Genomic DNA, 16,112 nt, shown 5'->3' on the forward strand with positions numbered 1-16,112 from the left:
TCACAATTAGTATTGATAATTTGACTGTGTACACTCAGGTAGTTAGCACTTCTAAGAACCTACAGACCCCCCCCCCCCCCCCCCCCCCAACAATGACACACACACAGCATGGGTTCATACAACGACTTACACACACAAGTATGGGTTCATACAATGACACACACACACACACACACACACACACAAGTATGGGTTCATACAATGACACACACAAGTACGGGTTCATACAATGACGTACATACACACACACACACACACAAAGCATGTCTGTCTCCTAAAGGATGTGTATTGGAGGCTCGTTAGTACCCACTGTACGATGTTGTGGGTGGAGTGTGTCATTGTCCATTTGATTACTGCAAGTATTCTTTTTAGTGTATATAAGAGCCTGCCTTCTAAATAAAGATGTTATGTGGCCTGGTACAACCTTCATGAAGTCTTGGCTCATGTTTGGGGGAATATTCTAACCATTGGGAAGAATCATCCTGGAAACTGCATTCATCTCCACTATCCCTCTACCTCCTATGGTAGCGATAATCACTTATGCTCGGCGATTGAGGGATGGAAAGAAGGCCACAGTACCATAACCACTGCAGGTCTTAACATACGGGTTCATACAATGACATACAAACACAAGTACGGGTTCATACAACGATGTACACACACACACACGTACAGGTTCTTACAATGACATACACACACAAGTACAGGTTCATACAATGACATACACACACAAGTACGGGTCCATACAATGACGTACACACACAAGTACGGGTTCATACAATGACATACACACACAAGTACGGGGTTCATACAATGAAGTACACACACACACACACAAGTACGGGGTTCATACAATGACGTACGTACACACACACACACACACACACAAGTACAGGTTCTTACAATGACACACACACACACACAAGTACAGGTTCATACAACGATGTACACACACAAATACGGGTTCATACAATGACGTACACACACAAGTATAGGTTCATACAATGACGTACACGCACAAGTATAGGTTCATACAATGACGTACACACACACACAAGTACAGGTTCATACAATGACATACACACATAAGTATGGGTTTATACAATGACGTACACAAAACTGATGACCAGCAGGAGTTTAGAGATGCTCTGGAGCTGATTATGCTTCTCCTCTGGAACGTGTCGTGTCTGAGTGGAGCCTAAAGGATAAAAAATGTAATGTATTACCATTCACAAGTTACAAATATACAACACTTCTTGGCAAATTACATAATAAGGTTACAAAACACAGACATGCAGAATAATTTGAAGTCTTCACTAAATACATTACTTCACCAATAAATCTGATTTACGGTCATTATAATTATTTGTTTCTCTGCTCTGGTAAGTGCTACTAACTGGGATCCATTCAGAACAATTTCACTGCTGGTATCCTTTCCTACTGGATTTACGAGCCAACCCCGATAGAATGCACTGTGATCTCTGTGCCTAACCATCTACTCATCCTGGACTGATTAGAGATGCTTTATATAACAGCTACATATAAAACGAAGAGACGGGGAATAAAAAAAGGGAAATACATCAGTTTTATTAGTGTGAATACTGCTACATTTTCCATGCAACGATATTAAAGTGGAGCTCCACCCAAAAGGGGAAGCTCTGCTTGTTTGCCTCCTCCCCCTCCGCTGCCACAATTGTCACCTTTCTGGGAGACAGGGTACCTGGTTTTGACAGGTACCCGCTCCCAGTTCAGGCTGACTTCACAGCGGTGTACTCAGTTGAATGTTCGGCCCCCCCACCTCCTTCACCCACCACCAGATAGGGTGACCCCCAGGGCCAATCTGATGCCCCCAAAAAAAGACCACCACATCACCGCTTTACTCACTGACAGTACTTGTCCTGGCCGGGAATGCCTGGAGGAGCACAGTCCAGCCCCATGCGTGTGATTGGAGAAATCATAAATCCCGCCTCTTGTGCCCAATCACTGTGCTGTGATTCATTACAGCACAAGCTGATTTTTGGGAAGGAAGGGTGTCCCTGAATGGTAGTTTGGAAATGTGGTTACCCTACCGCCAGACCATTCACAAACTCGCAGTAGGGAACTAGTTGTAAAGCCGCGGGGCTTCACTGCCGGTTTCCCTTAGCCGAGAAATGGCGGCGGCAGCACCTGAGAGCCGATTGAAAAATCAGCTTGAATGAAGACAGCGCTGGATTCATGGACAGGCAAGTGTCTCAATATTAAAAAAGTCAGCAGCTACAGTATTTGTAGCTGCTGATTTAACTTTTTTCTGAAGTCTGGAGTCTGGAGCTCTGCTTTAACAATTTTATGAGACAAGTTCTATGGGGTGTTAAAAATGCTATGGGACAGTTTCTATAAATGTCAAACTCTGTGCACCATAATAATGAAGCACTTGTGCCAGTATGCCACTATATAAACAAACGTAAAATATACACAGTTTCCAGAGTTGGGAGGGGCAGACAGCAGGGATCGGAGGATGTGCATGAACAGACATCAGGGATCGGAGGATGTGTATGAACAGACATCAGGGATCGGAGGATGTGTATGAACAGACATCAGGGATCGGAGGATGTGTATGAACAGACATCAGGGATCGGAGGATGTGTATGAACAGACATCAGGGATCGGAGGATGTGCATGAACAGACATCAGGGATCGGAGGATGTGCATGAACAGACATCAGGGATCAGAGGATGTGCATGAACAGACATCAGGGATCAGAGGATGTGTATGAACAGTCAGCAGGGATCAGAGGATGTGTATGAACAGACAGCAGGGATCGGAGGATGTGTATGGACAGCAGGGATCGGAGGATGTGTATGGACAGCAGGGATCGGAGGATGTGTATGGACAGCAGGGATCGGAGGATGTGTATGGACAGCAGGGATCGGAGGATGTGTATGGACAGCAGGGATCAGAGGATGTGTATGGACAGCAGGGATCGGAGGATGTGTATGGACAGCAGGGATCGGAGGATGTGTATGGACAGCAGGGATCGGAGGATGTGTATGGACAGCAGGGATCGGAGGATGTGTATGGACAGCAGGGATCGGAGGATGTGTATGGACAGCAGGGATCGGAGGATGTGTATGAACAGACAGCAGGGATCAGAGGTTGTGTATGAACAGACAGCAGGGATCAGAGGATGTGTATGTACTGACTGCAGGGATCGGAGGATGTGTATGAACAGACAGCAGGGATCAGAGGATGTGTATGAACAGACAGAAGGGATCGGAGGATGTCTATGAACAGACAGCAGGGATCGGAGGATGTCTATGAACAGACAGAATGGATCGGAGGATGTCTATGAACAGACAGCAGGACACAGGAAAGAAAGGAGAAGATTTATTTATGGAGGGGGGGCGGAGCAGAAGGATCTGAGCGTGCAAAGGCGCGCGCGCGTGGATTCAAAAGATGGCGCTCAAACAGGAGCCATTAGAGGATCGTGGAGGCCGGCAGCTCTTCCCTTGGGGACGCAGCAGCAGAAGGGGCACATAAGCTCTATGTGGTTGGTAGGGCACTACCAAAAGAGACACCCACTCTATAGCATGAAACTGTGTGTTTAAGTTGCATACTTTATGTAGATTGCTAAACTGAGCACAGTAGTATATGCTTATTGGTACCTCGGCTTGTTGCTTGTTAATATGTCTTCCCTTAGAAGGAATTCAGGGACTAAAAAAGACAAGAAAGCACCGCCACCTGAGACAGGAGGCTCTAGCCGCGCCTGCTCGGCACCTTCCTCCCCTGTAAATCTTGATATACCAATACAGGAGGAGCCATTGCCACTATCGGGAGTAACAATTTCTCCAGTGGCGCCTGGGCCTCTTTATGTGTCACTGAGGACACCTTTATCACAGCCATGGAAAAACTGGAAGGAAAGATCGCTACGCTAGTCACAAAGTCCTTGCAAAAGGACAAAAAGCGAAGCAGATCTCCTTTAATGATGTTAGATCTTCTTTCAGTAAGATCTGAAGAGGAGAAGGATGAGAACACCTACAGGAGGACAGGGATGAGGAGTCGGACGGATCAGGGATTTCAGAGGAACCCTTTTCTGCTTCCCAAATGCTAAGCTCACAGGTGCAATGTTATACTGAAACAGGATTCGACAGACAATTATTCAAGCCTATGGTTTAAAGAATAGGACTTCTTTTTCTGTTAGGGCGCACTCAACCAGGGTGATAAGTGCTTCATGGGCAGTGCACCACCAGGCTTCGGTGACTCAGATCTGTAAAGCTGCAACTTGGTCCTCAGGCCACACATTTTCCAAATGTTATCAAGTGGACATGAAAGGACAGGAGGATGCCGCCTTCGGGCGAAGTGTGCTGCAGGCAGCGGTATAAAGCTTCTGGTCCATGGTGGCCTGCTTGATCTGCGTCTCCCCTAGGGTTGCCACCTCATCCCTTTAAAACCGAACACATATTAATTACACAGGTTCTCTGGCTGATTAAGGTGCTAATTAAACTCACTTGGTGCCTTATCGACATTAAATTAGCCCCAGAACCTGTGTAATTACTATGGCCAGGATTCACGTAGCACTTAGGCTGGCGTATCTCAAGATACGCCGTGTAAGTGTCAATGTGCACCGTTGTATCTCTGCGTCGTACCCATAGAACTAGATACGCCTAACTTTCCTACGCCGGCGTATCTTGGGCGCATATTTACGCTGGCCGCCTCATTGCAAATGAGGGAGATACGGCTATTCACGAACTTAGTTGCGCCCGGCGCATCATATACGCGGCTTACGTCCGGCGTAAATTTAAGCCTCATAAAGCAGGTGAAAGTCATGTTAAGGTATGGACCAGGGAACAGCCGTTGTATCTTACGTTGTTTACGTAGTAGTACGTGAATAGGGCTGGGCGTAGGTTACGTTCACGTCGTAGGCAGTGATTCGACGTATCTTAAGGAGTATTTCCGACGTGATTCTGAGCATGCGATTTGGGAAGCGTCCACGGGACGGCGCATGCGCTGTTCGTTCGGCCCATCATTTGCATGGGGTCACGGTTCATTTAAATGGATCACGCCCACTTCCACCTACTTTGAATTAGGCCGGCTTACGCCTAGGAATTTACGTTACGCCGGCGCAACGTTGGGAGCAAGTGCTTTGTGAATACTGTGCTCGCCGCTCTGCGCTACGTCGGCGTAGCGTATATTCGATACACTACGCCAGCATAACTATGCGCCGAGGTTTGTGAATCCGGGCCTATGTGTTCGGGTTTAAAGGGATGAGGTGGCAACCCTAGTCTCCCCGCCTTCATATGGCGCATTGCTCTGGGACGTCCCATTATGTAAAGATAAAGGCTCTGTGTCCCGTGGTGTACGATAAAGAAAACAGGATTTTTAAAACAGCTTACCTGTAAAATCCTTTTCTTGGAGTACACCAAGGGACACAGAGGTCCCGCCCTTCTTATGGGAACCTTATTGCTTGCTACAAAACTGAGGTGCTTCCCTGATGGGAGGGGTTATATGGAGGGAAACTGTATTCAATTGGTTGTGCCAGTGTCCAATCACCGCTGGTGACCCTTAACCCATTATGTAATAAAGGCTCTGTGTCCCGTGGTGTACTCCAAGAAAAGGATTTTACAGGTAAGCCATTTTAAAAATCCTGTTTTTTGTCCGGGTCTCCCAGTTTTTTTTACCTGCTGAACCTGCCTGTAGATTGGTTTATTTCCCACTTCCTGGAACAGGCCAAGCTGTCCAGCAAAAGAGGCAGTTACATCAGTTGGGACAACAGTATAGACTGCTGGGGATGCTTGCAAATGTAAGATTTTATTCATTTGATTAAGCACTTTTTTTTTACCAGAAAAGAAAGAAAAATCTGTTGCTGGAAAGAATTTCATGTATGGCTATTATACATGGCAAGATTAGTCCATCTTCATTCAATGTAACAGTTCAACCCCGCCTTCTCTACTCCACTTTCGATAAGGTCTCCTGGTGTTACAAGTTCCAATGCTGGAAAGGGTTAGACCCTCTGTCAGCATCCCCATGAGAGAGATTTCCTGTCACTTTCTGTCCAGGTGATGGTTGTCAGACAGAACAAGTAGAGACACCTACCTATAGGAACATCGACTGTATTTAAAGATCTAAACATTCCTAACTATATATAAACAATTAAAACTGAAAAGGCCTTATCTTACACAATCCATACACACTTGTGACATATCAAAAGTCCAATCCACTGCTGGATAACCATGTTTTATAGATGCGTGATGTCACACTGATGTCACACTGCCAGGAAGTCACACACTGAGTGCCAGTTATCTGACCCCTGATAATAAGATTATCTCTGCATTACTACCATTCCTTTTCTGATTGAAAAAATCCATTCTCTACAAGGAATCACATGACTATTAACCCACAGGGAGTCTATATATATATATATATATATATATATATATATATATATATATATATATATATATATATATATATGTACAATTGTGTGTGTGTGTGTGTATATATATATATACACACATATACACACACATACATACACACACACGCAACGTATATACTTGAGTATAAGCCAAGTTTTTCAGCACATTTTTTTTGTGCTGAAAATGTCCCCCTCGGCTTATACTCGAGTCACCTTTTTGCATTTCATCTCCCAGACTTTGGGGACCCGGTACTTGGCGCACACGTAGCCCATTCTTTCTCTACAAGTGTGCAAAGTTTGTTGTCCGGGGGACATACGGTCGGGGAGCACCGATTTTTCAAAGCCGGCATCCCTTCCATAGACTCCCATGTTAAACGGGTTATTTCTCCGGTGACTTTGGGGACCTGGTACTAGCCGGTCTTGGCACACATGTAGCTCCATTTCTCCTCTACAAGTGGGGGACCTACGGCTGGGGAGCACCCCTTCCATAGACTCCCATGTTAAACGTCAGTCTAGTCATGGAGACAGTGAGGCATGGGCACAGTGAGGCATGGGCACAGTGAGGCATGGGCACAGTGAGGCATGGGCACAGTGAGGCATGCAGATGGACACCCTAGGCTTACTCTCGGATCAATGAGTTTTCCATTTTGTTGTGGTAAAATTAGGTGCCTCGGCTTATACTTGAGTATATACGGTATATATATATATATATATATATACACACACACACACACACACACAACCGACTCACACCGATATATGTTGGCAAAATGGCACGTTCCCGCAAAACATATGGGTACGTTGTCCTTTTTAAAGCGGAGCTCTGCTGTAAAAAAATATTAAAAGCCAGCAGCTACAAATACTGCAGCTGCTGACTTTTAATATTAGGACACTTACCTGTCCTGAAGTCCAGCGACATCTGCAGCAGAAGACGAGCAATCGCTTGTCTATCTGCTGCCCCCACTGCCATCCTTGGTGAGGGAATCAGGAAGTGAAGCGATCCGGCTTCACTGCCCGATTTCCTACAGCACATGCGCGAATCACGCAGCGCCGTCCTTACTGGTTCCCACTGTGTTCTGGGAACCGAGTGTTTCCCAGAACACAATGGGCAGGGGGCGGGAAGTGACGCACTACCCACAGAGAGGACTCCCAAAAGTGGGTGCAAATACCTGTCTTTGACAGGTATCTGCACCCACCTCCCCCCTGAAAGGTGTCAAATGTGACACTGGAGGGGGGAGGGTTCCAGATGAGCGGAGGTTCCACTTTAGGGTGGAGCTCTGCTTTAGGAGCCACTGGAGGGGGACACTTAACCGCCGTTATAGCGGTGCTTTGGTGCCCCTATTCCGGTGAGAGCGGGGCACTTTTAACCCCCTAGAAAGGGTTAAAAGCATCCGTGTAGTGCACTGCCCATGGATTTGGACAGGGGCGGCGTGAAAGGGGTCTAAAAGCAGAATCTATCATTTTCTGCTAAGGAAGCTGCCCTCTTAGCCTCTGCTCGATTTGCAAATACCATGGTGCTGCACAAGTGATCAGCTATGACTCCAGCCATTTGATGGTGACAGTTTGGTGAAGAGCACAAGCAAATGTGCATACTTTAACTGCAGCAAACATTTTCATTCCAAGTAATGTTTTTTTTACAACACGATCAGGTGATCTGCCCAAGATTATCATGCTTGTGTAGAATGCAGTAAAGTACAATATTCATGGATCTTCCATCTTACCTGCTACATGTCTGACGTGGTGGTGTCTCTCCTCATCAGTGGGTGTTGTGACAGGGCTAAGCACCTCCTGTAGATGAGGAATCCGTAAGTGACCATGAGGACGCTTCCTTCGCCTCGTTGATGTAATCTTGGTGATTTTCTCTTTAGGGGACTGTCTGTGAAGATCGGACAGGTACGCCGTCTCTGCTTTGGTTAGTTCATTCTCTGGAGACAAAAAAAAAGGACAAAATGTTTAAAGCCCAGTTGGAGTCTTGCACCTTTCTATCTCTTTTATAGACATGTAACCATGCATGTTATAATTTGTAACCGATTTTGTGCTTTGGGAATACTTTCACATCCAATTTTCCTGCTCTCCAAATGCAGTGGTTTGTGCTGACGGAGCGGTTTAGCAAATGAGTAGAATAAAGCGGAGCTGTTTAACCACTTAACCCCCGGACCATATTGCTGCCCAAAGACCAGAGCACTTTTTGCGATTCGGCACTGCGTCGCTTTAACTGACAACTGCGCGGTCGTGCAACGTGGCTCCCAAACAAAACAGAAAATCAGCATTTCCCTCCCTGACAGGACAGGGAGCTGTGCGTTTACACACACAGCTCCCGGTCCCCGCTCTGTAACGAGCGATCGCGTGTGCCTGGTGGCGATCGTGCCCGCCGGGCACACTTACGGGAGTCGGGGGCGAGCGGGGGGCCTTGCGCGAGAGCAGATGTTATATTACGTGCTCTCGCGCAGGGGAGCCAACCTGTCGCCGTAAAATGACGTCGGCAAGTGGTTAACAGCCACCTTGAGTTCAAGCTTTCCCAGGAGGGCATCAAGTCTTTTCACCCTGCACAACAACTACTATACCAGTAGAAAATATTTTGCTATATTTTCACTATGCTCAGTATCACCTGAACATAAAGATATTGGTGCAGTTACTTGTGCCAATACTCCAAATGCCAATTAAAAAAAAAAAAAAAAAAAAAATGAGCGGCCTTCATGCAACGCATCAAGATTGTTGTTTTTACACTATTGTTGTCTAGCAGATCTTAGCTTATAGATATTGTAATGATTTTTTTATTTTATTTTTTGCAGGTCATGTATATTTATTGTGTCACATACGAGGTCTGTCTGGAAAGTATCCAGCCTTTGTTAATATAACAACAGTTTGTGCGACATCGATGCAACCTGCCAGCCAAGGAGAGTGAACTGGAATGCGCATGCCTGAGCAAGGACTTCACTGTCAGTGGGGGCGCTAGGTGCCATTGAGTGAGCATGCGTTTCTTGAATTTGCTTTAATAAAAACATTCATATTACATGGCTGGATACTTTCCCGGACAGACCTTGTATATGGAGAATGGGGGCTACTACAGTCTATATGGAGAACCTGGGTATACACCATCAAAAGATGCGCTTTGCCCCACCAAACATTGATCATAATTACACTTTTTTTTTTTTTTAAGCCCCGTTAGACCACTTTCACACTGGGGCGCTATTTTTAGGCATTTTAGCTCTAAACATAGTGCCTGTAAAGTGTCTGAAAGGCACCTCTCAAGCAACCCAGTGTGAGAGCCCGTGTGCGTTCACACTGAGTGGTGCACTTGCAGGACAGAAAGTCCTGCAAGCCACATCTTTGGGTCGGTAGGGGAGCGGTGTATACAGCACTCACAAAGCGCCCTGCCCATTGAAATGAATAGGTGCAACACTGGCGCTATTAACCCTTTAGCGGGGGTTAAAAGTGCCCCGCTAGCAGCCGAAAAAGCGCCGCTAAATCTAGTGGTGCTTTACCACCATCGCCCCAGTGTGAAAAGGTTTCTTAGTCTAGGTTCACATCTGAGGAGGTTTTGTGTGCTGCGTTTCCTTAGGCACAGGAGCCCATTCACTTGAACAAGCTGCTGTGCTTGCATGTTTCCTGCAGGCTTTTTTTTTTAAAGGCAACAAGTTTTCTGTGCGGCTGGGGGAATGCATGCGATTTACATGCACTCCTGCACAGATGTGAACCTAGCCTGAACGCCTAATTTTTACGCACATGTACAAGGATTTGGGAACCCCAAAAAAAAAAATAATATCTAGATTCAGATAGAGTTAGGCCGGCGTATCAGTAGATACGCCGACCTAACTCAGAATCTGCGTCGTCCTAAGTTTAAGTGTATTCTCAAACTGAGATACACCTAAACCTAACTAAGATACGACAGCCTGCGTCGTATCTTAGGGTGCGATATTTAGGCTGGCCGCTCGGTGGCGCTACCGTCGAGTTCGGCGTAGAATATGTAAATGACTAGATACGCCTATTCACGAACGTACGTGCGCCCGTCGCAGTAAAGATACGCCGTTTACGTAAGGCGTTAAGTTATTTCATCAAATAGCTGGACTAGTCAATGTTAAGTATGGCCGTCGTTCCCACGTTGAAATTTGAAAATTTTACGCCGTTTGCGTAAGTCGTCTGTGAATAGGGCTGGACGTAATTTACGTTCACGTTGAAACCAATACGTATTTGCGGCGTACTTTGGCGCAATGCACACTGGGATATGTACACGGACAACGAATGCGCCGTTCGTAAAAAACGTCAATCACGTCAGGTCACCTCCCATTAACATAAAACACGCCCCCTCAGCCTAATTTGAATTAGGCGCGCTTACGCCGGGCCCATTTATGCTACGCCGCCGTAAGTTAGGAGGCAAGTGCTTTGTGAATACAGTACTTGCCTCTCTGACTTAAGGCGGCGTAGCGTAAATACGGTACGCTACGCCGCCTTAAAGATGCGGCGCTCTACATGAATCTAGCTATAAATGTTTTCTCACACAAAGGGTTGCTGCTTTCTGCAACTGAATGGAGATTAAATTAAGTTTTCTCTGTTTTTAGCGGAGTTTGCCTTTAACAAAACAAACATGTGCAGCTACGGAGCTACTTACCCATATGGTGGAAATATTCGTCAAGTCCACTCCAGAAATTTTTCTCAATGAATGTTTTAACGAGTCCCCACGGCTGCTTGCGGTATCTGAGTTCCGTAGAAATCCTACGAATGAAAATATAATGGTTATAAAAATGACCTGGCAGGCACATCCAGCCAAGTGCCCCCCCCCCCCCCCCCCCCTGGCTGCCCTGTGGTTTTGCTGTACCTTAGCCGGCTTTTGTTTCGGGCCACTCTGGTTAGCGTGTAGCGGTTGATCGTGTAGAAGTAATCATGATAAGGTATATCGTGTGTCAGCACTTCAGCATCAACTACATAACATTCGCTCTCCTGGCTGGCCTTGTACAGCGTCTGGAAGACAGATAGAGTCACGCTGAAACACAAGACTTCATTTAGTAGAAGGAAGTATCAACTGGAGGGTGAGAGGGAGGTCATAGCTGTATAATGTGATGTATCATCAGAGGTCACCCACCTGGGTCTCCGTGACCGTCGCAGATTTAGGAGCCAAAGGATTGGTTAGTGCAATGGTGTATAAAATAACCCGGGTCTGGTTTCCATTCTCCTCCTTCTTCCATGGGTGAAATATCACTTCTGAGAGCACAAAGAGATGGTATCAGAATAAGTGACTCTTCTTACTAAGGTCATACCAATAGATCAGAGATAATCTAATCTTAAAGTGTATGTCTGGACAAAAAAAAAAACATTTGGTACATTCGTAAAAACACTGCAAGTACAGGAAAATAGCCGATGACTCTGCCAGAAATCCAGTGAGGTTCTAACTTCCTGCTGCAGTACAATTCCAAGCAGTGTTATGAGCCCTGCCCAGTACTTCTCTGCAGAAATGCAGAACACTTACTCCTTATACTAGGCAGGAGAGACAGAGAGATGTTCTGTAGTCCAGCATGGAAGGCAAGGCTGGCTAAACTGGGATTGGAATACCAGTGCTGCAAAGGGAGCGTTGTCCGCTTACTACAGGAAGTTAAGTAAACCTTTGGAATTCTGGCAGGATCTCCAGGTATTTTTCAGCATTGCAGCATTTTTAAATGTACACATCTCAGAGATGTATTGATGTTTTTTCCCCCATATAGATCTTTAGTTATTACTAGAGGGATCACCAGCTGGAGGTCTTGATTGCTCTATATAGATCTTTAGTTATCACTAGAGGGATTACAAGCAGGAGGTCCTGATTCCTCTATATAGACTTTATATCACTAGAAGGATAACCAGCAAGAGGAAGGAGATCCCAATTCCTCTATATACCCTGTTTCCCCGAAAATAAAACCTACCCCTAAAATAAGACCTAGCATACTTTTCCAGGAGGACTGCAATATAAGCCCTACCCCGAAAATAAGCCCTAGTTTAAAATCCTATAACCCACTCTATTACAGTAGTACACAATGTACAATGTGTGTGTTTCTGTAACATAAATGCAGGGAAGAGAGCTCCGGCAGGTCACAAAAGCGCAGAGCGGTGCTATAATGAAGGTATTTGGCACAATTATATTACAGAAATGCACATATTGTACATTATATAATACAGTAATAGAGTGGATTACAAGATTTTACAAGCATTTTAACTAAGTTCACACTGGGGTTTCCTAACAGGCAGGTCGAGAGAGGGGAAGAGAAGACAGCACATTACATGGTAAGACCTACCCCCAAAATAAGCCCTACTGTGTCTTTTGTTGCCAAAATTAACATAAGACCCAGGCTTATTTTCGGGGAAACAAGGTAGATCTTTAGTTATCTCTAGAGGGAACACAAGCAGGAGGTCCCAACTCATTTCTGAAACTTTAGTTATCACTAGAAAGATCACCAGCAGGAGGAAGGAGGTCCCGATTCCTCTATATAGCGCTTTATATCACTAGAGGATCACCAGCAGGAGGAAGAGGTCCTGATTCCTCTATATAGACGTTATATCACTAGAGGGATCACCAGCAGGAGCAAGAGGTCCTGATTCCTCTATATAAACTTTATATCACTAGAAGGATAACCAGCAAGAGGAAGGAGATCCCAATTCCTCTATATAGATCTTTAGTTATCTCTAGAGGGAACACAAGCAGGAGGTCCCGACTCATTTCTGAAACTTTAGTTATCACTAGAAAGATCACCAGCAGGAGGAAGGAGGTCCCGATTCCTCTATATAGCTCTTTATATCACTAGAGGATCACCAGCAGGAGGAAGAGGTCCCGATTCCTCTATATAGCTCTTTATATCACTAGAGGATCACCAGCAGGAGGAAGGAGGTCCCGATTCCTCTATATAGCTCTTTATATCACTAGAGGATCACCAGCAGGAGGAAGGAGGTCCCGATTCCTCTATATAGATCTTTATATCACTAGAGGGATCACCAGCAGGAGGAAGGAGGTCCCGATTCCTCTATATAGATCTTTATATCACTGGAGGGATCACCAGCAGGAGGAAGAGGTCCCGATTCCTCTATATAGACGTTATATCACTAGAGGGATCACCAGCAGGAGGAAGAGGTCCTGATTCTTCTATATAGATCTTTATATCACTAGAGGGGTCACCAGCAGGAGGAAGGAGGTCCTGATCCCTCTATATAGATCTTTATATCACTAAAGGGGTCACCAGCAGGAGGAAGGAGGTCCCGATTCCCCTATATATATCTTTATATCACTAGTGGATCACCAGCAGGAGGAAGAGGTCCTGATTCTTCTATATAGACTTTATATCACTAGAGGGGTCACCAGCAGGAGGAAGGAGGTCCTGATCCCTCTATATAGATCTTTAGTTATCTCTAGAGGGATCACAAACAGGAGGTCCCGACTCCTTTCTGAAACTTTAGTTATCACTAGAAAGATCACCAGCAGAAGGAAGGAGGTCCCGATTCCTCTATATAGATCTTTATATCACTAGAGGGATCACCGGCAGGAGGAAGAGGTCCTGATTCTTCTATATAGATCTTTATATCACTGGAGGGATCACCAGCAGGAGGAAGGAGGTCTCGATTCCTCTATATAGACCTTTATATCACTAGAGGATCACCAGCAGGAGGAAGGAGGTCCTGATTCCTCTATATAATGGTGTTTGTACCACTCTGACTATATGTATTAATTTTGTCCAGGCATACACATTGCATTACAATACAGCAGGATATCTACAAGAATATCTCACCTGTAAACCGCCGCTGCTCCATAAAGTCCCTTAGAAATTGAGATTCACTAAACAGGAGGCTAAAGAGTTTGTCCACATTGAAACTAAACACCTCATTGATGTACTGCCGGCCATTCAGATCCTCATAGAAAGCCTGAACTTCACCTACAGGAAGAATGAGATCTGTTATCTTTATTGGCTGTGTATCTTAATCCACCACCATCCTGCCTTTCCATTCATGTGAGCACCTGATAACTGCATTGTTACTCTTCCAAGTCTAGGTTCAAGCTTGTGAGCTGACAGACTTAGCATGTGATTCGCACCACAGTGCAGTGAAGATCACATACAATGCAAATTTGTATGGCTGAAATCGCATTGCATTCACACCAAAAGGGTGCAGGACCCTTTTTTGGGCCGCACGGGTGTTTACACCATCACATCACATCCGATTCCTGCACCATCTGACAGTTTGTACTGCAGTCCGATTTGGGGGGTGTCATTAACTTTACACTGACACCCCCCAGCGGTTCACAGAGGCCAGTGTGTACCAGTGTGCGATTCAGGAACCGGCAATGAATCGCAGGGTTTCCCAGATCACACCAGTGTGAACCCAGCTTTAACCATTTCAGCCCCAAAAGGTTTTACCCCCTTAATGACTAAGATTTATTTTGGTTGTATTTGATCACCTCTGCCGTTTTAATTTTTCGCGCTATAAAACAAAAAAGAATGACAATTTTAAAAAAAATAAAAAAACATGTTTCCCTTTCTGCTATAAAACACATCCAATAAAAAAAAAAATAGTAAACAAATCAAATTTCTTCTTTCATTTAGGCTCAATATGTATTCTGCAAAGGTTTGTGCAAAAGTTATCACGTCCGTGATTACCATTTTTTACTAGTAATTGCGGCGATCACTGATTTTTAGTGGGACTGCGACATTGTGGCGGACAAATCGAGCACCGACACTTTTTTGGGAACCTTTGACATTATTACAGTGATCAATGCTAAAAATATGCATGGTCACTAACTGTACTAATGACACTGTCTGAAACGGGCCAGGCAGCGCCATCACCCCCATTTTCCATTCTCTTCTCGCTTTAGTATCCCCTTTGGAAATTCTATTAGGGGGGCAGCAGCTTTTTCTCATTATTATCCTAAGCACAGGATTATTTTTACTTTTTACTGTCTGAAAAGCGGTTAACACTATGGGGCGATCAACGAGTTAACGGTGTACCTAGCTGGTGCTTGCTAACTGTGTGGGGGTTGCTCTGACTTGGCAGGAACACAAGGGCCCAGATTCACAAAGCACTTATGCCGACGTATAACACGTTACACCGACGTAAGTGCAAATGTGCGCCGGCGTATGTGTGCGCCAGACCCACAAACTAATATGCGCCTAGAAACAGGCAAAACCCTGCCGACGTAGCTTGCACACGCCGGCGTAGGGTGGGCGCACATTTAGGCTGGGCGCATTGATTAGCCATTCAAACATGCAAATGAGGGAAATACAGCGATTCATGAACGTGCGTGTGCCGGGCGCATGCTACGTGAGATGCGCGTAAATTGTACGTCCGGCGTAAAGTTATTCCCCATAAAGCAGGTGCAACCCGGCAACAGACATGCACAGGTCTGCACCAGGGAACACAAGCCGGCGTATTGTGCGTTGGACGTGTGTCTGGCTGGGCGTACGTTATGTTCACGGCATACACAGTGATCCGGCGTAGCTTAGGCAGTTGTGCCGGCGTGGTTGTGAGCAGGCGCATGGGGGTGCTGTGCTTGCGTCCACGTCACGGCGCATGCGCAGTTCGCGATACGTACCTGTCTGGCGTTCGGCCCATCATTTGCATGGGGTCACGCCTCATTTGCATGGGTTCACGCCCACTTCCACCTACGCCGACGTGCGCCTTCGAAACCCACGCCACGCTGGCGCAGCGTTGGGAGCACTGGCTTGCTGAATGCAATGCTTGCCTGTCTGCGCTGCGTTGGCGTAGCGAACAG

General features: G+C 45.8%; 1 protein-coding gene across 4 annotated transcripts in view; it reads right to left on the reverse strand.

Moving 5' to 3' along the window:
- GRAMD1B (GRAM domain containing 1B) overlaps positions 1 to 16,112 on the reverse strand; it is a 309,236-nt gene that overhangs the window by 9,703 nt on the left and 283,421 nt on the right. For all 4 annotated transcript variants that reach the window (XM_040326384.1, XM_040326383.1, XM_040326385.1 and 1 more), the window contains 6 exons: positions 14,137 to 14,280; positions 11,472 to 11,590; positions 11,208 to 11,350; positions 11,001 to 11,104; positions 8,113 to 8,316; positions 1,114 to 1,198 (listed from right to left, as the gene is read on the reverse strand). In XM_040326384.1, coding sequence (XP_040182318.1) covers positions 1,114 to 1,198; positions 8,113 to 8,316; positions 11,001 to 11,104; positions 11,208 to 11,350; positions 11,472 to 11,590; positions 14,137 to 14,280 — 799 coding nt within the window. The remainder of the gene's footprint in view (positions 1 to 1,113; positions 1,199 to 8,112; positions 8,317 to 11,000; positions 11,105 to 11,207; positions 11,351 to 11,471; positions 11,591 to 14,136; positions 14,281 to 16,112) is intronic.

The sequence above is a fragment of the Rana temporaria genome, chromosome 10 (assembly GCF_905171775.1).
Source record: "Rana temporaria chromosome 10, aRanTem1.1, whole genome shotgun sequence".
Classification (NCBI taxonomy): domain Eukaryota; kingdom Metazoa; phylum Chordata; class Amphibia; order Anura; family Ranidae; genus Rana; species Rana temporaria.